This window comes from Anomaloglossus baeobatrachus, chromosome 9 (genome assembly GCF_048569485.1).
Source record: "Anomaloglossus baeobatrachus isolate aAnoBae1 chromosome 9, aAnoBae1.hap1, whole genome shotgun sequence".
NCBI classification, from domain to species: Eukaryota; Metazoa; Chordata; class Amphibia; order Anura; family Aromobatidae; genus Anomaloglossus; species Anomaloglossus baeobatrachus.
Genome location: NC_134361.1, coordinates 79,480,962 through 79,506,571, shown reverse-complemented (window position 1 = coordinate 79,506,571; position 25,610 = coordinate 79,480,962). Strand labels below are relative to the sequence as shown.

The window sequence follows — 25,610 nt, the reverse complement described above, 5'->3', positions numbered from 1 at the left end:
TCAATTTCTTGATTTGAATACTCCTAACTACTTTTTACTGACTTACTAAAGCACTAAATTGGATTTGTAACCTCATTGAGCTTTGAACTTCATAGGCAGGTGTATCCAATCATGAGAAAAGGTATTTAAGGTGGCCACTTGCAAGTTGTCCTCCTATTTGAATCTCCTATGAAGAGTGGCATCATGGGCTCCTCAAAACAACTCTCAAATGATCGGAAAACAAATATTATTCTACATAGTTGTTCAGGGGAAGGATACAAAAGGTTATCTCAGAGATTTAAACTGTCAGTTTCCACTGTGAGGAACATAGTAAGGAAATGGAAGAACACAGGTACAGTTCTTGTTAAGCCCAGAAGTGGCAGGCCAAGAAAAATATCAGAAAGGCAGAGAAGAAGAATGGTGAGAACAGTCAAGGACAATCCACAGACCACCTCTAAAGACCTGCAGCATCATCTTGCTGCAGATGGTGTCAATGTGCATTGGTCAACAATACAGCGCACGTTGCACAAGGAGAAGCTGTATGGGAGAGTGATGCGAAAGAAGCCGTTTCTGCAAGCACGCCTGAGGTATGCAAAAGCACATTTGGACAAGCCAGTTACATTTTGGAAGAAGGTCCTGTGGACTGATTAAACAAAGATTGAGTTGATTAGTCATACAAAAAGGCGTTATGCATGGAGGCAAAAAACACGACATTCCAAGAAAAGCACTTGCTACCCACAGTAAAATTTTGTGGAGGTTACATCATGCTTTGGGGCTGTGTGGCCAATGCCGGCACCGGGAATCTTGTTAAAGTTGAGGGTCGCATGGATTCAACTCAGTATCAGCAGATTCTTGACAATAATGTGCAAGAATCAGTGACGAAGTTGAAGTTACGCAGGGGATGGATATTTCAGCAAGACAATGATCCAAAACACAGCTCCAAATCTACTCAGGCATTCATGAAGAGGAACAATTACAATGTTCTGGAATGGCCATCTCAGTCCCCAGACCTGAATATCATTGAAAATCTGTGGGATGATTTGAAGCGTGCTGTCCATGCTTGGCGACCATCAAACTTAACTGAACTGGAATTTTGTAAACAGGAATGGTCAAATATACCTTCATCCAGGATCCAGGAACTCATTAAAAGCTACAGGAAGCGACTAGAGGCTGTTATTTTTGCAAAAGGAGGATCTACAAAATATTAATGTCACTTTTATGTTGAGGTGCCCATACTTTTGCACCGGTCAAATTTTGTGTAAATGCGGATTGCGCATTTTCTGTTAGTACAATAAACCTCATTTCAATCCAGAAATATTACTCAGTCCATCAGTTATTGATATATGAAACTGAAATAGCTGTTGCAAAAACCCAAATTGTTATAAAGAAAAAAGGTTAACATTAATAGGGGTGCCCAAACTTTTTCATATGACTGTACGTAGGCAATGCAAAAATCCAAATTAGATTAAATTCATATGGAAAGTTATAAAAACACTTAAAAGTAATCTGAACTAAACAGATGGGGGAAGGTCAATAATAAATTCTAACCACATTATGATTGCAATATACCTGGGACTTCACACTTTAAAGAGGTTATCCACTACTTTTATTTGATGGTCAATCTTATTGTTTTAAAGAGGACCAACCACCAGGATTTTCCTATATAAACTAAAGCCAGTTCTATACTGGCACTATTATGCTGATTCTATACATATCTTTAGTTGTGAGATCGGATGTATACTTTCTGAATTACAGGCATGTAAAGTTTGGAAAATGCACTGTTACTTGATTGATAGTTGCTGCAGAATATCTAATAGGTGGGTTGGCTTTTGCTAGCTATTCCCACCCCTGTCTGCTGCCTGTCCTTCCTCCCTTCATCTTCCCCTTGTAATAGCAGAGACAGGGTGAGGATGGACCCAGCCGCAGCCGTCATCTGTTGATGAGGCAGCTCCGGAACTGAAGATTTCCAGCCACATGCTGCTGTCGCCATCGATACCTAGAACAACTGATTGGCGGGGGTACAGGGTGTCGGACCCCAGCTAATCAGACATTGATGACCTGTCCTGAGGATAGACCATCAATGTAAAAGTAGTGGACAACCTCTTTAAGGCTTCAGTCAAAGCATGCAACCAAATCTTTGCCACTCAAAGTCACCAGTGGTTATACTAGATGCTAGCAAAAAATATGCCGCCAATCGCCCCTGCAGGTAACCATGGTTGTGGCCCATTTATTGGTCTCACTATAAATCCCACTGTACAAATTAGTTATGTCCAGCTGATATATAGGTGTGAGTACAGCAGCTTTATCCAAAATTTCCTTTACAAATAAACCCATATAATGTATGTTAAAAATATAATAAGGAAACAGGCAAACACTGGATTACCAGCATTTATAACCATGATATGTTCAACAACCTTCATTTTGAACCTATAATGTGTTTCGCCTTCTTCTGGCTTTATCTGGGGTAAAACTAATTTATAAAGGGAAGTGATAACATGAAAAAAGTTTATGGTATCCCTCCCTTTCAGGTCCTCTGAAACAATTCATACGGTAGATCCTGCTCTTATCTTAGTAAGTCCCCTGCTGGTCCCCTATTTAGTTATTTGCTTTTCATAAATAGGTTGTTACTAAGACATATATTAAATAAATATCTTAATGGTCTTGAAATTCTACACTTAAGCCCACTTTACACGTTGCAATTAGTTGTACAATCGCATTTGCGATGTGACACGCCCAGGTCGCATACGGGATCTTATGAGATTGCACGTAGGTCGTTCATTTGCTGTCACACGTGCGTTAGTAGTCTATGTTAAATTGGTCAATTTTGTGTGCGATCCTTTAGATCATGTGTTCTGTGACGTATGCATTGGGCACCTTTTTTTTTTTTTTTTTTATTTATTGACTTGCCAAGCGTGTGTAATGTGTAGGGATGCGTTTTTACTATGTCATCTGCCATTCAGCTCTGCTACATGGCCGCTAACAGCAGACACAGACAGCCGTGTAGCAGAGCTGAATGGCAGATGACAGCAGACACAGACAGAGCCGCACTGTCAGAATGAACTCGGGTGAACTTCACCCGACTTCATTGTCATGCTGCGGCTCTGTCTGTGTCGCGTCCTGATTAGCGGTCACCAGTGAAGGACTCACCGGTGACCGCTAATCTCCTAAATTACTGAAGTTACCAGCCCTCTCTCATACTCACCAATCCCCGATCCCCGGCACTGCACGGCGTTCACACTGCTCCGGCGGCTTTTACTGTTTTGAAAAAGCCGGCCGCCCATTAAACAATTTCGTATTCCCTGCTTTCCCCGCCCACCGGCATCTATGATTGGTTACAGTGAGACACGCCCCCACTCTGAGTGACAGGTGTCACACTGCACCCAATCACAGCAGCCGTTGGGCGTGTCTATACTGTGTAGTGAAATAAATAATTAAATAATTAAAAAAACGGCGTGCGGTTCCCCCCAATTTTAAAACCAGCCAGATAAAGCCATACGGCTGAAGGCTGGTATTCTCAGGATGGGGAGCTCCACGTTATGGGGAGCCCCCCAGCCTAACAATATCAGCCAACAGCCGCCCAGAATTGCCGCATACATTATATGCGACAGTTCTGGGACTGTACCCGGCTCTTCCCGATTTGCCCTGGTGCGTTGGCAAATCGGGGTAATAAGGAGTTATTGGCAGCCCATAGCTGCCAATAAGTCCTAGATTAATCATGTCAGGCGTCTATGAGACACCCTCCATGATTAATCTGTAAATTACAGTAAATAAACACACACACCCGAAAAAATCCTTTATTTGAAAAAAAAACACAAACATATACCCTGGTTCACCACTTTAATCAGCCCCAAAAAGCCCTCCATGTCCGGCGTAATCCAGGATGCTCCAGCGTCGCTTCCAGCGCTGCTGCATGGAGGTGACCGGAGCTGCAGAAGACACCGCCGCTCCGGTCACCTCCACGCAGGTAATGAAGACAGCCGCGCGATCAGCTGCTGTCACTGAGGTTACCCGCTGTCACTGGATCCAGCGGTGGCCGCGGGTAACCTCAGTGACAGCTCAGCTGATCGCGCTACTCACCTCAGTTGCTGCGTGGAGGTGATAGGAGCGGCGGTGAGTAGCGCGATCAGCTGAGCTGTCACTGAGGTTACCCGCGGCCACCGCTGGATCCAGTGACAGCGGGTAACCTCAGTGACAGCAGCTGATCGCGCGGCTGTCTTCATTACCTGCGTGGAGGTGACCGGAGCGGCGGTGTCTTCTGCAGCTCCGGTCACCTCCATGCAGCAGCGCTGGAAGCGACGCTGGAGCATCCTGGATTACGCCGGACATGGAGGGCTTTTTGGGGCTGATTAAAGTGGTGAACCAGGGTATATGTTTGTGTTTTTTTTTTTCAAATAAAGGATTTTTTCGGGTGTGTGTGTTTATTTACTGTAATTTACAGATTAATCATGGAGGGTGTCTCATAGACGCCTGACATGATTAATCTAGGACTTATTGGCAGCTATGGGCTGCCAATAACTCCTTATTACCCCGATTTGCCAACGCACCAGGGCAAATCGGGAAGAGCCGGGTACAGTTCCAGAACTGTCGCATATAATGTATGTGGCAATTCTGGGCGGCTGTTGGCTGATATTGTTAGGCTGGGGGGCTCCCCATAACGTGGAGCTCCCCATCCTGAGAATACCAGCCTTCAGCCGTATGGCTTTATCTGGCTGGTTTTAAAATTGGGGGGAACCGCACGCCGTTTTTTTTAATTATTTAATTATTTATTTCACTACACAGTATAGACACGCCCACCGGCTGCTGTGATTGGGTGCAGTGTGACACCTGTCACTCAGAGTGGGGGCGTGTCTTACTGTAACCAATCATAGGCGCCGGTGGGCGGGGATAGCAGGGAATACGAGATTGTTTAATGGGCGGCCGGCTTTTTCAAAACAGTAAAAGCCGCCGGAGCAGTGTGAACGCCGTGCAGCGCCGGGGATCGGGGATCGGTGAGTATATGAGAGAGGGGGATAGACTGACATGGACAGAGAGTGAGGGACAGAGATAGTGACCGACTGACAGAGATTAGTGAATGACAGACATTGTGAGGCGCTTCAGAACGCAGCTTTTCAGCTGCGATCTGAAGCGGACCTTTTTTAAGCTGCGGTGCAGAGCGCACACCTGCGCATATAGCATCAGACACCAAAATCGTATGAGGGATGTCACACGTTACAATTGACTAGGTTCGTGCAACAAAACGCTCAATTCTAGAGAATGATACGATGTGTTTGCGATCAACGGTTTTGCGTTCAATCCTGATCGCACGTAGCTGTCACACGCAGATACCTCACAAACGATGCCGGATGTGCGTCACTTACAACTTGACCCCAACGACGGATTGTGAGATGTATTGAAGCGTGTGTAGCGGGCTTAAGATATTGTCTTTTTTCTCTGGATTCCAATCTTTCTCTCGTGGTATGCTTTCTGTTCTGGTTGCTTCTGTTGGCTCCTAAGGGTGAAGGGAAAATGACATTGGCCACATTCTCTCCTTACATCATTAGTATTATGCCTAATATAAAATAATACTGTTACACAAGAGTTAACCCTGTACAGCATAGACATTATTTTTTTAACATTTCCTAGGCTGCCATGTTCTCTGATGGTCTGTCACTACGGTGTTTTGTAGTTTCAGAAATACCCCATTTAGATGTTTATAAAGATTAGTATTCTGTTACTGAGCCCCAAATCTCTTTCACCCCATCACATAGCTATATTCAGCAGTACAAATCTGCATGCGGTGGGCTTCCCCAAGAGATACAAGTAAAGGCCACTTTACACGCAACGACATCGCTAACGAGATGCCGTTGGGGTCACGGAATTCGTGTCGCACATCCGACCTCGTTAGCAATGTCGTTGCGTGTGAAACGCAGGAACGACCGTTAACGATCAAAAATACTCACCATATCGTTGATTGTTGACACATCATTCTAATCTCAAAAATCGTTATATGTGCAGTAACGAGGTTGTTCGTTGTTCCTGCGGCAGCATACTCGCTATGTGTGACACCGCAGGAACGAGGAACAACATCGTACCTGCGGCCATCGGCAATGAGGAAGGAAGAAGGTGGGCGGGATGTTACGGCCGCTCATCTCCGCCCCTCCGCTTCTATTGGGCGGCCGCTTAGTGACGCCGCTGTGATGACGCATGAACTGCCCCCTTAGAAAGGAGGCGGTTCGCCGGTCACAGCGACGTCGCTAGGCAGGTAAGTATGTGTGACAGGTGTTAACGATGTTGTGCGCCACAGGCAGTGATTTGCCCGTGACGCACAACCGACGGGGGCGGGTGCTTTCACCAGCGACATCGCTAGCAATGTCGCTGTGTGTAAAGTGGCCTTTACAGTCAAAATTTTATAACCTCACCTGATGGTGGGATATTAGATATAGCTTCTAAATAAGAAAACTCTTTGAGTACCACCCAATTGAGGTTTTTATTTAGTTCGCCCATGCCTTCAGTAGGATAATATCAATTTACAGTTCTTTCAAATTAATGCTAACCCTTTGCCCCTTTAATTCACTTTTATTTTATGTGTTCTCTCCGTGTCTTTCACAGTCAGAACATATACTGTTCCCCATATGGTCAATGGGCCATTCACATGTCGAGTTGTTTTGTAGATCAAATGTTGAAAAAAAATAGAAATATCATGTAGATCAGTCTTGCTGATGCAAATCAATGGGTGCATGGAAAAAGAACAGACAGAACACAGATGCCATGCATAAGTGCTTTTTTTTATTGGGTAGCAAAATCTTGGTATTTTTTACCTTCATATAAGAAAAACAGATGCTAAAAAAAGAGACAGACCAAAATTAGATGAAAATCATTTTTTTCGTTCATGTACAAGAATACAATCCATGTCTTAATTATGATCCTTCTGAGGGAAGGCGCTGGCCCTGGGCCACTTTAGCGCTGCACTCTTTTGCTAAGGAGCCATAGTGTACGGATGGGACGTCAGGTGGGGTGCACAACACTTACTGGTTTCTTCAGGCCAATGTCCATCAACCCGTTGGCGGTCATCATCATATATAGTTAGTAACACACGCGACACCAGTGCTCACTTAGCCAACCAGAAAGCTCACTATACTTTACACTGTTATGAGAGACACGGCCTTCATTGCTTTCTTCCTCTCAGTCTTGGGTAATGCCTCTCGACCAGTCTCCCTCTGCTATCTTGGATCTTGACCTCAAGCTCCAGGGTCTGTATCTCCTTCCCACTGACTCGATTCACCTTCATCCATTTCTGAGCCCTGGTGGCTCTTAAGCCAGGGTGAGCCATAGGCTTTGGACCTCTCGAGATTGCAGCAGGTTTTCCTGACTGGTCGTAGCAACAAGGCCATATCTTCTCACACATGAACCCTATTCTAGACTGGCTTCTCGCGAGCCCTCTCAACATTGCTTTTTCCCATATCTTTCACTTCCCCTTTAACCCTATGTCTTCTATTCTGCTGACATCTCAGCCCAACTACAAGGTGGTGCCTTTAGTAACAGTCCCGCTCTACTGTATCTGGAACCCGTACCCAGCTAGTCGCATAACATATTTACATATGCAATCAGTACTTAATATAACACACAGAATACATGTCAGAACCGGTACAGGGCAAGCCCACCTTCTACACTTCTGTGATATTGACCTAAGGGATATTCCCAACATAGGTGTGGGCTATTCCATAAAATTGTAATAGATGTCTCATAAAGTTCTTTTGTGTCTCTCTCCATGGAAATATATATGTCCAAGGAAAAGAGCCTATTGATATGGATTTCTTGCCATAAATGTAGCAGAAGTTAAATGAATATAGCCAAATTTGGGGGCAAAACAAATGTAACATACAACAGGAGATTGAGAATGTATAATTGAGAGTGTAAATACCGCAAAAGAGAGACAATGCTGGCTGCTTCTTCTTCAGAGGAAGGATTATTCCACATAATAATATCATTACAGCAGTTTACTAATTATAATAATTTTATTTAAAGTTTTAGTTAAATTCTTTAAGCAACCTCATTATTGCTGGCTCACGTAATGTTATTAAAAATGTCATTTTATCGTCTATCCGCCTAATACCCTTTCAGAAATGAAACTATCCATTTTAGCTTGTATCTAATTGTAACATTTGTTTTCATATTCCCTTATTTATATGTATTCATAAAAATCTTTAATTTGTTTCATTAATTTATTTCCAGAGCAGAAATGTATCTGTTACACGTGATGATATTACAATTTTAATTTAACCGCATACGACCCGGTATTCCTTGTTCTACACCTTAATTGTCTTTAGATTGAAATAATAAATTGTATGAACTAAACGGTAATATCCATAATAAGGAAAATAATTATCATTTATGAAAAGGAGGAATTTGTTCTATTGGAATGAGATTAGGTAAAACATTAAGCCACTAAATCACTCACCTAAAATGGTAAAATATGACCCTGCAAGAAATCAGGTATACTTTTATTACAGGGAACCTGTCACCAGGTTTTTCCTTTATGAGCTTCAGCCACCACCAGTGATCCCTTATATACAGGATTGCAGAATACTGTATATAAGAGCCCAGGCTGCTCTGTATGACATAAAAACATCTTTATTATACTCACTTAGGGGGCAATCTGGTTCTATGAGTGTCGCTGCTCTCCGTCCAGCGCCTCCTCCATTTTGTGCAGTTACTGACCTCCTGCCCAGCCCTGTGTGGATGACGCGTCCTACATCATTCACACAGGGGCTTCCATTGCGCTTCTGCGCAAAAGCACTTTGATGTGCCCAGCTGAGGACTGTAGTGCGCATGCACGGGTGGTCTCTGACCTTTCCTCGAGCATGCATATTGCAGTGCTTTGCTCTGCCTTCAGCCGGGCGCATCAAAGAGCGCATGCCCTGGCGTGCAATGGAGGCCTCTGTGTGAATGACCCAGAATGTGTTGTGCACATGGGGCTTGGAAGGTGAACAGCGATCCGACAAGATGGAAGAGGCGCCAGACCAAGAGCAGTGACACCCATCGGCCCGGACCACCTTCCTAGGTGAGTGTTATAAAAGTGTTTTTACGTTATACAGAGCGGTCTGGACCTTTATACACAGTATTCTAAAATACTGAATATAAGTGCTCAGTGGTGGTGGCCGCAGCTCATAAGGGAAAAACCTGGTGACACGTTTCATTTAAGCTTGAAAATAGCGGATGCATAAAAAAAAGACCAAAACTTATACCATCAGACTTACAAAATAAAAAAGAATGTAATATGCACAGAGGGTCATTTTGGAGTATCCAGGCTTTAGGCTTATTAAGGATTTATATGGCAGAGTACTAGGGGATAGATATTGTATTTTGGACCAACAAATACACATATCTTCACTACTCAGACAACCCCTTTTAAATTTCTAGAATCCCCCTTATAAATAACAACAGCCTGTAGTCACTTCTGGTGCAGGCCCATTGCAGCAATGATGGCACTGGATCTCCCGAGGCTCGCGGGACGTTGTAATCTCACGTGAGCCCTGCAGGCAATCAGCGGTCTCTTCACGCTCACTTCCTTTGGATCAAATCGATACCCGGAAGAAGTGAGAGCTGTTTTTTAAGTTATTAGTTTACATTATCAAAGCTCATCTAACACCAGGAATACACTTTCTATTGCATCATTTGCATTTTTTCGAGTCACTTCTTTTTTGTATTGTGGTATACTATTTATTGCCATTTTCCAAATTCTTAAAAGTGGCTCCTCGGTTCGAATTTTGCTCAAAGCCAAAAATGGTCTTTATTTTTGTCTTTGACATGTTTTGTGACAATTAGTTGCATGTTTCATAAAATGGTACATACCTTTTCACTACAATATCTCTTGGACATAAAATCACACCAGGAAAGGACTGAAGTACTTGTGCACCAAATGTGTGACTTTAAAAAGTTGATATTGATCAATTACCCGAAAACATCTGGAAAATTCAAACTCCACCAACAATGGCAAATATAAGAATAAAAAACTGGCAGGCATATAGAAAAGAGACTTTAAAAAGCCGCAAACTATAAAAAAAAGAATGAAAAGCCAAGAAAAACACCATAAAGGAGAGACAAATGTAATAATGAGAGACTGGAGAATGGGCCATAAGAATAATTGACCATGTTTTATCAGATCACTACTTGTTTTTTGCCTCTTATTGTTTAACATCTCATTAAAAAATGGCTAAAGAATTCGAGAAGCTTCCACTATGGCAGAGCAGCTGGATATACTGAAATCTCTAGTCCCCAACCATTTAGGACAGAGATGGAGGCACACATGAGTAACTACTATCCAATAAAGCGACTAGAAGAAAACAGTTGAGAATTCTTCTCTGCAGGGAATAAAGATTATTGATTCTTCTACTCAGGAGTGGGGCAGTTGAGGGGCAAGCACTGGACCCCACAGTGACTCCTTTCTATACAAAATGTGCCTTAAATGGAACCCGACAGCTGATACATGCTGCCAGATCCACGGGCAGCATGAATCAGAGAGTGGTTGTATGATCTCAGTCATATATGTTTGACAGAAAAAAAAAAAAAAATTTAAAAGCCAACAGTCTCATAGGAGAATGTTGAACAGGCGGTTCCTCGGTGGCTTCTCTCCTCCTTTTCCCAGTGATTGACAGGTCTCTCCCTATACACACATGCAGTGAGATCTGTCACTCCAGGGTAGCAGGCGGGGAAAAGATGATGGCGCTCAACTAGTCTACGGACCACAGACAGCAGGTATCCGCAGTCAGTTTCCCTTTAACCATTGCTCAACATTATTGACTATATTCCTGTATCAGAAATAGCAATAATGACAATAATGACCCTTTATAAGAATAGGTGTAACATTTCCCGTGTCTACTTTGTCTCTAATCTTCACTAGAGTCAATGGTTGTTTGGAAACATCATTAAATGATGTAGTGTATTTTAAATCTTACGGGCTGTAACATATTAGGCATTACCCTAGAATCATTTTTTTTAGATTTGATGAAAAATTAGCAGTTGCCGGCGAACGAAAGAAAAAGCATTAAAATATAAAAAAGGATTTAAAAATTCAACAAAAGTACAGTACATATATTTAAACTTTTACACTAACAAAACTGAAAATAGGCATAAAGGTACAAGCTGTCCTCAATATACAGTTCTTTGAATCTTTGAACTTACGAACAGAACAATGAAAGTGTCCGCTCTGAAAGTCTCAGCCAACACTAAAATAGCTTCTAATTACAAGAGGAGTAATTCTCCGGTGTTGTACTGTAGCCTGTGTCCATAGCATAACAGAATAAGGCAACATTCAGTTGGTGACAAGACCTAGACCCCCATACACACCACTGAAGACCTTGTGGGTCAAGAAAACCAAAGCAGAGTGTTATGCTTGCAGGGCAAGAATTGTATTAGTGGGTACACTGGACTGAAAGTATTGTTCACTTGCCTGGAGGAGCAAACTGGACCGGCTGCTGAGTCTTAACTATTGCCACCGAAGGTGGTAGCAGGTACACACACTGGTAAGCAGCCGACAGAGGTCAGCCCTAGGTGATCTGCGGTACCCTGGCACAGGGGTGGGATTCAAATTTTTAACAACAGGTTATCTGTAAACCCCGCCCATTTGAAAACCACACCCATTCTGTAACCACACCCACTTTGTTAGCCACACCCATTTCCACGCACTTTCCTCAACCAAAAATACTTTAAAAAGGTAAATTAAAGTATCATCTCTTTCCCCTTCTTCCCCTCCTGTACCTTCACTCTCCTGTCCAGCACCAGTTGTTCCCGTCACTGTCAGTCAGATTGTATTAAATGGTTTTTCTACAGTTTTTAAAAATTATTACTAAAAATTATTGCTAAATTGGAACGGACGACCTTCCACCTGCAGATCCCATCCCATGTGGCTCCTTTCCCCCTGCAGATCCCATCCCATGTGGTCTCTCCCCCCCTGCAGATCCCATCCCATTATGGCCCCTTTCCCCTAAGATCCTATCCCATTATGGCCCCTCTCCCCCTGCAGATCCCATCCATTATGGCCCCTCTCCCCCTGCAGATCCCATCCCATTATGGCCCCTTTCCCCCTGCAAATCCCATCCCATTATGGCCCCTTTCCCCCTGCAGATCCCATCCCATTATGGCCCCTTTCCCCCTGCAGATCCCATCCCATTATGGCCCCTTTCCCCATGCAGATCCCATCCCATTATGGCCCCTTTCCCCCTGCAGATCCCATCCCATTATGGCCCCTTTCCCCCTGCAGATCCCATCCCATTTTGGCCCCTTTTCCCCTGAAGATCCCATCCCATTATGGCCCCTTTCCCCCTGCAGATCCCATCCCATTATAGCCCCTTTCCCCCTGCAGATCCCATCCCATTATGGCCCCTTTCCCCCTGCAGATCCCATCCCATTATGGCCCCTCTCCCCTTGCAGATCTCATCCCAATATGGCCCCTTTCCCCCTGCAGATCCCCTCCTATTATGGCCCCTTTCCCCCTGCAAATCCCATCCTATTGTGGCCCCTTTCCCCCTGCAGATCCCATCCTATTATGGCCCCTTTCTCCCTGTAGATCTCATCCCATTATGGCCCCTTTCTCACTGCAGATCCCATCCTATTATGGCCCCTTTCCTCCTGCAGATCCTATCCCATTATGGCCTCCTCTCCCCATATAGCCACATATAGTAACAGTTCCCATCTTATGCGGCCCCTCTCCCTGCAGCTTCGGCTCACTGAGCGGCTTACCTGATCCAAGCAGCACCGCCTCTCCTGTGTCTCCCGTCCTCCTCCGCGGCTCTCTGCAGTCACAGTGACGCTGACAGACGGCAGGAGGAGGAGCTCCCTCCTCTCACTGCCGTGACCTGTGTCTGCAGCGTCATCGCGTCACTGCACGCCGGGTCAGGGAGCCGACAGGCTCCACTGAATCAGGAAGTGCGGCACGGAGGTATGCAGATTCAATTGTGCTAGAGTCTTAAAGAGACACTAACACAAATGAATACAGCAGGGAACCTGATCTCCAGAGCTGTTTCTTGCCGGTTCTGGGAACCGGCTGCTATTTTAACAACCGGTTCTCCAGAACCGGACAGAACCGGCTGAATCCCACCCAGACTGGCACCATGGACAAAGTACAGTCTCTGGTGGAAGTGGCAGCAACAGCAGGAAGAGTAGTGGATCCGTCCGAGATGGATGGATATGGCAGCAGGGACCGGCGTGGATATATGCAGCAGCTTGTATCGCAGCAGACAGCCAGCATAGGTGGTCATAACAGCAACAGCAGTAGATAAGGAGTACACTGCAACAGAAGTACAAATCAGCAGCAGAAAGAAACACAATATCAACAGCAGCACTGAGGACCTGAGAACTAGCAATGTAACTAACTTGTTGCCCAGGCACTTCCTTTAAGGGGAAAGTGCCTTAAAAACCTGAAACCTCTTAGTTGACCTGAGAGGTACTTCCTGGTCCTGGAGTGCTGGACCTTTAAGAAATGGGGTGTGGCTATGCGCAGAACCAGAGGATTCAATGGTGACCTAGGTTTAATTTTCTTTAACCATGTGGGGGAGGGGTCTGGATCTTATGTCCATTTTGATGTAACCTAGTCACCTTTAGGATGAGTTTAAATGTGAAGATACCCCTAGAATCAAGTCATATGGATGTCAAGATAGTTTTTCGCATGTTCACCTAAAGGTTTTGTCTACTATTTTTGGGTCGATAGAGTTGTATAAGCTGCAGTTTTATTGGTCTTATTATTATTATTATTATTATTATTTATAATTATGAAATATATTCATTATTATTTTATAAATTAATTGCTGTAGGTGGTGACTTCCTCCTAAGGTCTATGACCATCTCCTTCGTCTTGCTGGCATTTACTTGGAGAGAGTTGGTCTCACACCAGCCAACAAAGTCACCGATAACACCCCTGTATTCCTCGTCATTCCCGTCTTATACGCATCCAATGATGGTCGTATCATCCGAGAACTTCTGAAGGTGGCAGTAGTCCGAGTTATACCTGAAGTCTGACCTGTACAAACAGAACAGAAAGGGTGAGAGGACCGTGCCCTATGGTGCCCCTGTGCTGCAGACTACCACATGAGACACACAGTCGTGGAGCCTCACATGCTGTGGTCTGTTGGTGAGGTAGTCGATCGTCCATGCTGTCTGCTGCTTGTCCACTTCGGCTCCCTCCAGCTTCCCTCTCAGCAGAGCAGGCCGGATGGTGTTGAAAGCACTGTAGAAGTCAAAGAACATGACCCTCAGTGTTTCCTGCTTGCTCTAGGTGAGAGAGACATCGGTGCTGCAGGTGCTGGGATGTGTGATCTTTGGCACTGGAACCACGCAGGAAGTCTTCCACAGATCAGGAACCATCTCTAGACTTAGGGCGGCTTTGCACGTTGCGACATCGCACGTGCGATGTCGGTGTGGTCAAATCGAAAGTGACGCACATCCGGCGTCACTTTCGACATCGTACTGTGTAAATGCTAGATGATACGATGAACGAGCGCAAAAACGTCGTTATCGTATCATCGTTACATTCACCGACATTTCCATAATGCCGGTGCCGCGACAGGTACGATGTTGTTTCTCGTTCCTGCGGCAGCACACATCGCTGTGTATGAAGCCACAGGAGCGAGGAACATCTCCTTACCTGCCGCCGGCGGCTATGCGGAAGGACGGAGGGGGGCGGGATGTTTACATCCTGCTCATCTCCGCCCCTCCGCTGCTATTGGCCGCCTGCCGTGTGACGTCGCTATGACGCCGCATGACCCGCCCCCTTAGGAAGGAGGCGGGTCGCCGGCCAGAGCGACGGTCGCAGGGCTGGTGAGTGCATGTGAAGCTGGCATAGCGATAATTTTCGCTACGCCAGCTATCACACGATATCGTACCTGTGACGGGGCGGGGACTATCCCGTGTGACATCGCAGCATCGGCTTGCGATGTCGCAACGTGCAAAGCCCGCCTTAGGCTCAGATTGAAGATGTGCAGGACCACCTGACAGAGCTGGTCCGCACAGCCTCTGAGCAGTCTGTGGCTGATTCCATCCGGTCCTGCTGCCTTCCTGATCTTTGTTTTCCTGAGCTGACTTCTCACCTGATCAGCTGTGAGGTGAATGTGAGGCTGGGTTGGAGTGGGAGGTGGGTCTGGTTCTGTTGTGGGTGGGGGTGAGGAGAGTGCAGGAAGCAGAAAGTAGGGAAGCAGCATATGTTGGGGGCTAATTGGGAGCTGGGGGGTGGGGGAAGTGGTCAATGGGCCAGAGTCAAATCTATTGAAAAACAAATTCAAGTCATTAGCCCACCCCTGATCTGTAGACCCTATGGCTCCACCATTGCCTTTGAAGTGGCCAGAGATTTTATTTATATTACTCCAGACCTCTCGGACTTTGTTTTGTTGGAGCTGTTCCTCCATCTTTCTCCTGAAGCTTTCTTTGCCCCTCCGGATCTTATATTTGAGATCCTTCTGCACTCTCCTCAGTTCCTCTTTGTTGCCAGATCTGAAGACCCTCTTCTTCTCACTCAACAGGGCATTCAGCTCTGGGGTCACCCATGGTTTATTGTTGGAGAAGCACCGTACCTTCTTAGTTGGCACTGTGTTCTCCACACAGAAGGTTATGTAGTCAGTGATGCAGTGGGTCAGGGCGTTGATGTCCTCACCGTGAGGCCTGCAGAGTTCCTGCCAGTCCGTATGTTCAAAACAGTCCCTCAGGGCCTCACTGCAGTCCTAAGACCACAGCTTTATCACCTTCTTGGTGGGGGGTTTCCTCTTCACAATGGGGATGTAGGTGGGGTGGAGAAGGACCAGATTATGATCTGAGTGACCAAGCGGGGGGAGGGGTGATGAGCTGTAAGCCACCTCGGTATTGGCAAACAGCAGATCCAGAGTTTTGTTGACTCTTGTGTGGCAATCAACATTCTGTTTGAAGTTAGGGAGAGTGGAAGAGGGGGGGCATGATTGAAGTCCCCAGAGATAATAATTAGGGACTGCAGGTGTGCCATCTGTAGCTGAGAGACAGTGGTGTGAATGTCCTCACGGGCTACCATGGTGTCGGCCGAGGGAGGGATGTAAACAATTAGCACAACCACATGTGAGAACTCACGGGCCAGGTGGTATGGCCGGGAGCTAACCTTTAGCAGTTCAATGTCTTTGGTACAGCGCCGCTCCTTCACAGTAATGTGTCCAGAATCACACCATCTCTCATTAACTTACATCACCAGTCCCCCCCCTCCTCTTACCGCTCTCCCTCCTACTCCAGTCCGCTCTCACCAGTTAAAAGCCCTCCAAAGTTACGACAGAGTCCGGTGTCTGATCCGAGAGCCAAGTCTCTGTTAGCAGCAGAAGGCTACTCTGTTGGTACTCCCGCTGCAGTCTGGTTAGCCCCCTCAGTTCTTCCATCTTGTTGTTTAAAGACCGTACATTACCCATGAGAACAGATGGTATGCTCGGTCTGTACCTTCTCCTTCTCTCTCTATACTTAACTCCAGCTCTGCGTCCCCTCCGACGACGACGAAGTTCCTTTGGGATCACAGATCGCTCATATGGGGGTCCCCTCCAGTTGCACAGTTCTAATAGTTGATCCCTGCTGTAGACAATAGAGTTGCTCACAGGAATTCCAAGTGAGGTAGAGAAAAGTCCCAAAGGGAGTAAGAGGAGTGCAACTACTCTAACAAGACTTTGCAGGTCCATGGCGTGTTGATAATCAGTAGAAATCCCAACACAAGAGCTAAAAAGAAAAACTTAAAACACAAGAGAAAAAGGGAAAAAAAGCTGGGAGCTGTAGTAACAGGCTGCCGACCGTGGCGCCATCTTGGAAAAAAAAATATATATTGTATTAGTTCTGACAATTTTGCACACAGTGATTCTTTTTAGATTTCGCTATTTACATATTAGGAAAAGAGGAGTGTCATAAAGTTTTATATTTTGGGGATTTTTTATACTTATTCTAAAATATTATTGTTTAGAAAAAAAATTAGAGTTCAGGTTCGGAGCTCGGGTGCGTTCCGCTCGCGCGAGAATCGCTGTGGTCAGCCTTGTCCAAGACGCTTGCAGTGTTTGATTGGCTCACAATGGGGGTAACATCAACTTAATCAGATGTAGTGTGCACCAAACAAAAAGAAATATGGAAGTGATCTGTTTATGGCTGGCTCCATGTGGGCGGAGACCCGAACTGCCCAATTAATGAATACTATTGGAGTTCAGGTGAAGTCCGGGTCCCAAATTGAACTTTATCTAAAGTCCGACTGAATCTGCCGAACCAAACTTCCACGGGTCCGCTCATTTGTATTAGTGATTACTGACAGACGGACCCGGACTGTAAAAGTCCGGACCTATGCGGGCTCTAAAGTACCCAAGTGCCAGGCCTGGAAATCTCAGGGAATTGTGGGTATTGATCCAGATCTGACAACTCGAGTAAAACAAAACAATAAAGAAAAAATAATAAACTAAGCACCCTATACTTACCAAGGCTACGGTGCGGCTGTAATTTCTTCCTGTCCGTTCATTCACTTCTTCGGCCACCCATTGTCGTCATTGCATATGCACTGCTTTCCCCACCGACGTCTGTGATTGGTTGCAGTTAGGCGCACCCCCATGTTGAGTGACTGCGTGGCTGACGCTTCCAATCACAAACCCTGTCTGCAGGTCTATATCGTACAGTAAAAATAACCCTGGTTCTGGCCAGATATCTGGGATCAAACCGGGGTCGGAACCGGAGGGGGTTTTATTAATACGAGAAGTCCCAAAAATTTCTACCTCCCCCCTGAAGTCCCGAAAGAGGGTCAAATGACTGATAATAAACTGAATAGAACTAACTAGAAACTAAATGTCTAAACTCAATGGAAAACAACAACCTCCTGTGGTGCGACAGTAATGGCCTTAATTACAGAACAAAAGACGGTGATTATAGGATGTTAGCTAAAATCCTTCAGGTCATTCGACCCGTCTCTGGGTTCCAAAGGTAGAAATGTTAAATGACCCCTCTCTGGGACTTCTAGTGTTAACACTGTTATCTGCGATTCTGCCCATCACTATTAGTGACCTAACCAGCACTCGAATAATAAAGTGCAATAATGCGTTAGACACGGCTTTTAGTACAGCCCCAGCTTCTACGGCAAAGCCTACAGAGCACCGCGATCACAATTCAAGGGTGCTGAGGGTACCAGAATATATATACTCTGCTTCTTACCAATATCTTAATTGACAGGAGAGGTTAAACTAGGTTCAATCCCAGAAGTCATTCTGCGTACATTCTCTATAGCACAGTATGGAGTGAGCTTAGCGCCTTAGCCTGTGAAGTGAGCATAATCGCAGTACCTGACCAGCGGATGTCACCAATGGGTTAAGGCTTGTGCAGTATGTCTTGTACTATGAAACTCATAAAATAAAATACAGTTAAACCATATGTCAATACACATGACTATCATTAGTTTTTACATCCAATTTTTTAATGCTGCAATTTCCGTTTTTCAAATTGATGGGGAAAAGCCACTGTGAAAACAGGGAGTTTTTGGCTGGTTTGTGTGAATAAGAAATTTCCATGCCAAAGCCACAAAAATAAGTACGTGTGAAGTATCCTAACAGTTCCTATTTTCAGTTCCAAAGAGAAACTGATGAGTCTTTTAAAAATGATTTTCTGTATCCGGTTCTTGCGTTGTTGGAAAATACAGAAAATCCGAGTGTCACTTCAGAAATAGGTCACAGTGATAAGTGAAGATGTCTGTAAGAGAAAAGCACAAATGTGGTGCTGCCTTCTAGAACCGTTCATTGGCTTTCTTATTCATAGGAAATGAACTTACAGAATTTATTTTAATTGCTGATTTATTTTTCCCTTTACAGCATGAGGATCTGAAGCCGAAACCGGATGGAAAAAACACCCAAACTGGAACCTCTTCATCTCAGATGGTAAATAATATATAAGAATACACTAAAACTACAAGATTAATTATATTTTTGAAGCCTAAAGTTGGTAGTGACATTGCAAAATGCATCCATAAAAGGATTATATTTGATTTAACATAAGACGTGACTGAATAGGGATTGTTGGGTCTGGATTAACTTCTACATTTTGGACACTGGGGAAGGTAAATGGCTAATTGGGCATAATTTGGTTATTTTCACTTTAGGGTGTACTCACTTTTGTAGATTACTGTCTATGTGTTGAGTTACAGTGTCTTGCGAAAGTATTCACCTCTCTTGGCTTTATGAGCTTTTCACATTTTGCCACTTGGATTTTTGCCACTTCCTCAAGGAAAAACTGTTAGATGGTTTCCTCTTGTGAACAGCAATCTTCACGTTTGACCACACGTTCTCAATTGGATTATGGTGTGACCTTTGATTAGGCCACTACAATACAATTACACATTTTCCTTTAAACCACTCAAGTGTTGCTTTAGCAGTATTCTTTGGGTCGTTGTCTTGTTGGAAGGTGAACCTCCAACCCGGTCTCAAATCACTGACAGACTGAAACAGGTTTTGCTCAAGAACATCCCTGTATTTTGCACCATCCATCTTCCCCTCAACTTGGACCACTTTCCCTGTCCCTGCTGCTGAGGACCATCCCCATATCAGGATGCTGGTACCACCATGTTTCACTGTGGGTATGGTGTTCTTTGGGTGATGAGCTGTGTTGGTTTGGCATGAGACATAACATTTACCTTGGCAGCCAAAAATTGAATTTTGGTCTCACCTGACTAGAGCACCTTCCTCCATACAGTTGGGGAGTCTCCCTCATGTCTTTTGGCAAAATCAAAACAAACCTTCCAATTTTTCACTGTAAGTAAAAGCTATTTTTGGCCACTCTTCTTAAAGGTCAGCTCTATGGAATGTATGGCTTATTGTGATCATTTGGGCAGATACTATAGACTCTATTTGGGAACTCTGCAGCTCCTTCAGGGTTACCTTAAGTCTCTGTCCTGCCTCTCTGATTAATGCCCTCCTTGCCCAGGCTGAGAGTTTTGATGGGCGACCTTCTCTTGGCAGATTTGTTGTGGCACCATGTTCTTTCCATTTGATGATAATGGATTTGATGGTGCTCGGTGGGATCATCAGAGATTGGGATTTTTTTTTTTAGAGCCCAATCCTGACTTGTACTTCTAAGCAACTTTGTCTGTGACTTGTTTGGTGATTTCCTTGGTCTTCATGGTGTTGTTTGGTTATTGCTGTCTCCTGCTTAATGGTGTTACAGTCTGGGTAGCCTTTCAGAAAAGGTGTGTATATACTGACAGACCATGGGACACTTATGCGGGCGTCACACGGGACGATAAATCGTGCGATCGCATAAGCGATCGCACCTGCCCCCGTCGTTTGTGCATCATGGGAAATTAGTTGCCCGTGGCGCACAAAGTCGTTAACCCCCGTCACACGCACTTACCTCCCGGGCGACGTCGCTGTGGGCGACGAACATCCTCTTCCTGAAGGGGGAAGGACGTTCGGCGTCACAGTGATGTCACAGGACAGCCAGCCAATAGAAGTGGAGGGGCGGAGATGAGCGGGACCTAAACATCCCGTCCACCTCCTTCTTCTGCATTGCCGGCGGGACACAGGTAAGCTGTGTTCGTCGCTCCCGGGGTGTCACACGGAGCGATGTGTGCTGCTACAGGAGCGACGAACAACCGGAGCACAGAAGTAGGAACGAGATTATGAAAATGAACGACATGTCAACGATGAACGAGAAGGTGAGTATTTCTGCTCGTTCATATGTGTCACACTGTACGATATCTCTGACGATGACGGATGTGCGTCACTAACAACGTGACCCTGACAACATATTGCCAGATATATCGTACCGTGTGACAACCGCATTAGACTGCACACAGGTGGACTTCCTTTCACTAAGAATGTGACTTATAAAGGCAATTGCTTGCACCAAACATTTTTTGAGATACATATGCCCATGCCAATTTTTATTTATTTTATCCTATGAATTTAATTTTTGCCTTTATTTTGCTCACTTCACTTCCCCAAGTTAGACCATTTAGTGCTGGTACATCACACACAAATAAGGTTATAAAAATATTTAAACACAGATTGTAATGTAACAAAATATGTGAAAATACGGGGAATGAATACTTTCATAAGGCACTGTATTTAGAGAGCACCAAATTTACACTGTTATACAAGCTGTACACTGACTACTTTATATTGTATCAAAGTGTCATATCTTCAGCGTTGTCCCATGAATAGGTATAATAAAATATTTACATAAATGTGAGGGGTGTACTCACTTTTGTAGGTCATAGAAAGCAAAATTGAAGATGTACAGCAGCTAATAATCTACAGACACATGCAGTAGGCTATGAAAGTCATCCACAGAAGGTGAAGGGGACAATCTCTACTTGCCCACATACTGTACATACACATTCCCTAAAAAATACAAAGCCACAGGGGTTGTCTCACCTGGTCTTCTCAGCAGTGCACGTCTGCCCTACCTCCTGGCTTCTTGCTTGCTGGGGGTGGTGTGCTCATGATAATGCTCAGTATGGACTAGTGGCATGGTTGTGGGCCGCTGGTCCAGCTTGTGGGCTCTGATGCAGTAAGCAGAGACAGCTTTGTCTCTGCCACATTGGAGTAGTGCAGAGGTAGTGAAGCTTGTGAAACCCAGCAGTTTGGTGGCCTGCATATTTAACAGTACATAACAAAACAAAGTACATTAAATAGTGGGGTGCAGCCCCTCTTGCTACATTTTCATGGTGACAAATCCACTTTAAGGAGACAAGATGAACCCTTTTAAATTGCAATTCTAAACATATACTCTCAATCCTTTTTACACTAAAATATAAACATAAATCTAATATTGAAAATGTATTGCATAAGAAATTAACATTTTCCCCAATAGCAACCATTCACAGTCTATTTAATGATCTAAAGACAAATGTTTGGTTAACTGAGCCACCGTGCTGCCCACATCTAATGAAAAACAATATTAGAGGAGCTAGGATGCTCCAGCTGTATTCCTGGTATTGATTGATCCAAAGAACAAACCTTCAAAGTTTTATATAAAGCAACACGTTTCTGGGTCGGACTGACCCCTTCATCAGGAACAATGGATCACATGACAATACAGCAAACTGAAGTATTAAATACGTAATACGGGGGTGCCCAGTGGGATTGTCCTATGTTTTTTTCACCATAACTACATTTCTAAATCTTGTTATCTAATATATAAAGCTGAGTGTATGTTTGTATATATGTATGTCTGTATGTGTGTGTCTATGTCCGCTAAAGGAATCCGCACCATCGCATTTACAATCACAAAATTTTGCACAGACACCTCATGTGACTCAGGGAATGTCACACACTATGTTTTGAGGGGAAATTTTAACCCCGCGCTTTACAGTTATTCATCAAAAACCTGCTTTCATTAAAGTCAATGTAGCTGCGAGCTACAGGTAATTACTAGGAACTGTGATTGGTTGCAATAGGAACAAAGGACATTCATAGTATAAAAAGCTTATGTGTGAGGTAATATGATATCTGTCGAGAGACAGACTGCAAGACAGAGATAGGCACAGACAGACATACGCACAGACAGAGATAGGCACAGACAGGGACATAGACAGACATCCAGAGACAGACAGACACAGACAGGGAAAGAGACAAGCAGGGAAAAGACAGACAGAGGCAGACAGGGAAAGAGACAGACAAAGACAGACAGGGAGAGAGACAGACATGGAGAGAGACAGACATGGAGAGAGACAGACAGGGAAAGAGACAGACAGAGGCAGACAGGGAAAGAGACAGACAGAGACAGACAGGGAGAGAGACAGACAGGGAGAGAGACAGACATGGAGAGAGACAGACATGGAGAGAGACAGACAGGGAAAGAGACAGACAGGGAAAGAGACAGACAGGGAAAGAGGCAGACAGGGAAAGAGGCAGACAGGGAAAGAGACAGACAGGGAAAGAGACAGACAGGGAAAGAGACAGACAGGGAAAGAGACAGACAGGGAGAGAGGCAGACAGGGAGAGAGGCAGACAAGGAAAGAGACAGATCGGTAAAGAGACAGACAGGGTAAGAGACAGAGTGAGAGACAGACAGAAATAGAGAGACAGTGGACTTCTCTGCAGGAGGCACCCAGTCTCAGCAATGTTAATCACAGAGCAATAAACTCTTTAGTATGAGTAAACAATAGCTTGGACACAGATAAGAAAAGCAGAGATGTTTTTCTTTTTTAACCCTTGCAGCATTCTCTCCTCAACTTACATTGCAAAATCCTGGTGACAGATTCCTTTTAAAAAGTGGACTGCATAAACCATCGTCCATGTGATCATTTTATACCAGCAGCGTATCTGGAACATCCTATATCCTCCGAAATTCTTTTACAATGCACAGATATATTACTTTATTATTTTACAATTATGGGTAAATCCATCTTTTCAATGTGTTATATAATCTTTCTCATAATTTAATTCTTTCATCTACAACCCTTCTAAATGATCATTTGAGCTGTCCTAGGGGGAATTAACTAATTGCTACATCTTATAATATTAGCTGGGGGAATCATTTACAAATTTCAGTTTTATGAATAACGACAAGTACATTTTCTTCTAAGAGTAAATACACAGAATTACAGCATAAAAAATACATTTTTTTACAGAAATGCAAAATGTATTTTTTTTATAAACTTTTGTTTTGAATAGCAAAATACTGAGGATGCGCAAAGTCAAAAGAAGTTTCATCGGACCTTGCCCAAAGATCAGACCCAACTACTGTTTCTCCAACATGACCATATGGAGAAGAATCTAGTGCCATCAAAGCACATTTCAGATCACAAAATCGGTAGTGCCATCAATGAATTAAAGGTATGAAATTCAAGTAATTTATGTCACTCCTCTTTATATGTCTTATTTTTTTAAAAATACTTTAACCCTTATATGACATTTGATGGACTTATACGTCATGGTCAGATTGGGGTTCCCAACCAGTGACATATAGGCACATCATGGTGATCGTGCGGAGCACAGGAAATGTGCCTGCATGACTGCCACCGGGAGGTCAGAGCAAGTGATAGCACTGCCCCTGACTGTTTAGGCTGCTTTCACACTACGTTTTTTTAGCATGCGTCATGAACGTTTTTTTGCTGCAAAAGCGGATCCTGTTTTTGTAAAGAATGGATCCTGTCACTTTAAGTTTATGGGCGGGCATTGGAATCATGTGATCGGGAGTGAGGGGAACTGAACGTGAAAGACTGGGAGACGACATCTGACAGCTGCGGAGGTTCGTAACCAAGGTAAACATCGGGTAACTTGCTTAGATACCCGATATTTACATTGGTTACGAGCGTCTGCAGCTGCTAGGAGCCAGTTCCCTGCACACGTAACCAAGGTAAACATTGGGTAACTTGCTCGTAACCAATGTAAATATCCGGTATCCAAGCGTCTGCAGCTGCTAGGAGCAGGGCTGCCTGCTCCCTGCACACATAACCAAGATAAACATCGGGTAAGTAAGCCCGTGGTTACCTGATGTTTACCTTGGTTACAAGCGTCCTCTGCTCTCAGGCGGGGGAGAGTGAAGAGAGAGGGAGGAGGAGACAGGGAGGTGTAGAGAGGGGGAGGGAGGGGGAGAGAGACTGATCACGCGAGGCTGGTTTCTGTGCATGCTCAGTAGAGCAAGCAGGATCCTGTCTATCAGCATGCCAGCGTTCACATGCGTTTGCATGCTGTTTAGTCAGAATCCAGCAATTTGCAGTATTTGGACGCAGCTCAAAAACGCTACAAGTAGCGTTTTTGAAAAAAGTTAAAAAACTGCAAGTCACTGGATCCTCACTATAACGCACGCAAACGCAGGTGAACGTATCTTGATACGAGTTTATTGCAAATGCATTGAAATGAAAACGCATTTGCACTGGATCCGTTTTTGCGTTAAAAAACGTTCATGACGCATGTAAAAAAAAGTAGTGTGAAAGCAGCCTTAGCCCCTTATATGCAATGGTCAATAGCGATTGCAGCATTTAGGAGGATGGGAGAGGGAGTGCACTCCCTCTCCCATGCAATTGGCACCCCAGCAATGTAAGCGCATGCTGCTGTTCGTTTGTATACTGAAGAGGAGGTGCATCAGAGTGATTCTCTTCCTGAAGAAGGGGGCTCTGACTCCTGAAACGCGTAGAAATAAAATCACTCCTTTTATTATACAAAAAAATGTTTTTTTGTGTTTTTCCTGTCACGGGCAGCACACTAATACCTCCTTCTGTTCCTCCAGTCTACATTTGCTGTTCGTTTGTATGGCAACCCAAGATCAAATAATGACCTCAGAGTTTTCTTGCTATGGAAACTTTTTAGACCATGTCAGGAGCATGGTCTAAGAGACTTTGTATCAGTTTAACACTGACAGGTGTACTGTATTGCCATGTCTATGCAGAGTGTTAAAAGTTAAAGTCCCAAAAAGGAGCTAAAAAGTTTAAAAAAAAAGTTAAAAATAAATAATACAAATATTTTTTCAAAAATCACAAAATAAAGACAATTATACCAATAAATGCATATATTTATGTAAAAGCAAAAATAAATCAAAAAGTACATGTTTGGTATCACAACCCAAATAACCCGATCTAGTAAACTGTCACACTATTTAACCCCTTTATAAAAAATAAGTTGGTAAAAAAACAATGCTTTCTCATCATACCACCGAAAAAAAAGTCGAATAAAACACAATCAAAAAGTTGCATTTAAATACTG

At 44.2% G+C, this 25,610-nt stretch overlaps 1 protein-coding gene across 1 annotated transcript in view; it reads left to right on the top strand.

Moving 5' to 3' along the window:
• The window catches only part of NRK (Nik related kinase), a 432,773-nt gene that overhangs the window by 202,191 nt on the left and 204,972 nt on the right, over positions 1 to 25,610 (top strand). The window contains exons 14-15 of the mRNA XM_075323819.1: positions 18,777 to 18,842; positions 23,580 to 23,741. Of these exons, the coding sequence (XP_075179934.1) occupies positions 18,777 to 18,842; positions 23,580 to 23,741 (228 nt within the window). The remainder of the gene's footprint in view (positions 1 to 18,776; positions 18,843 to 23,579; positions 23,742 to 25,610) is intronic.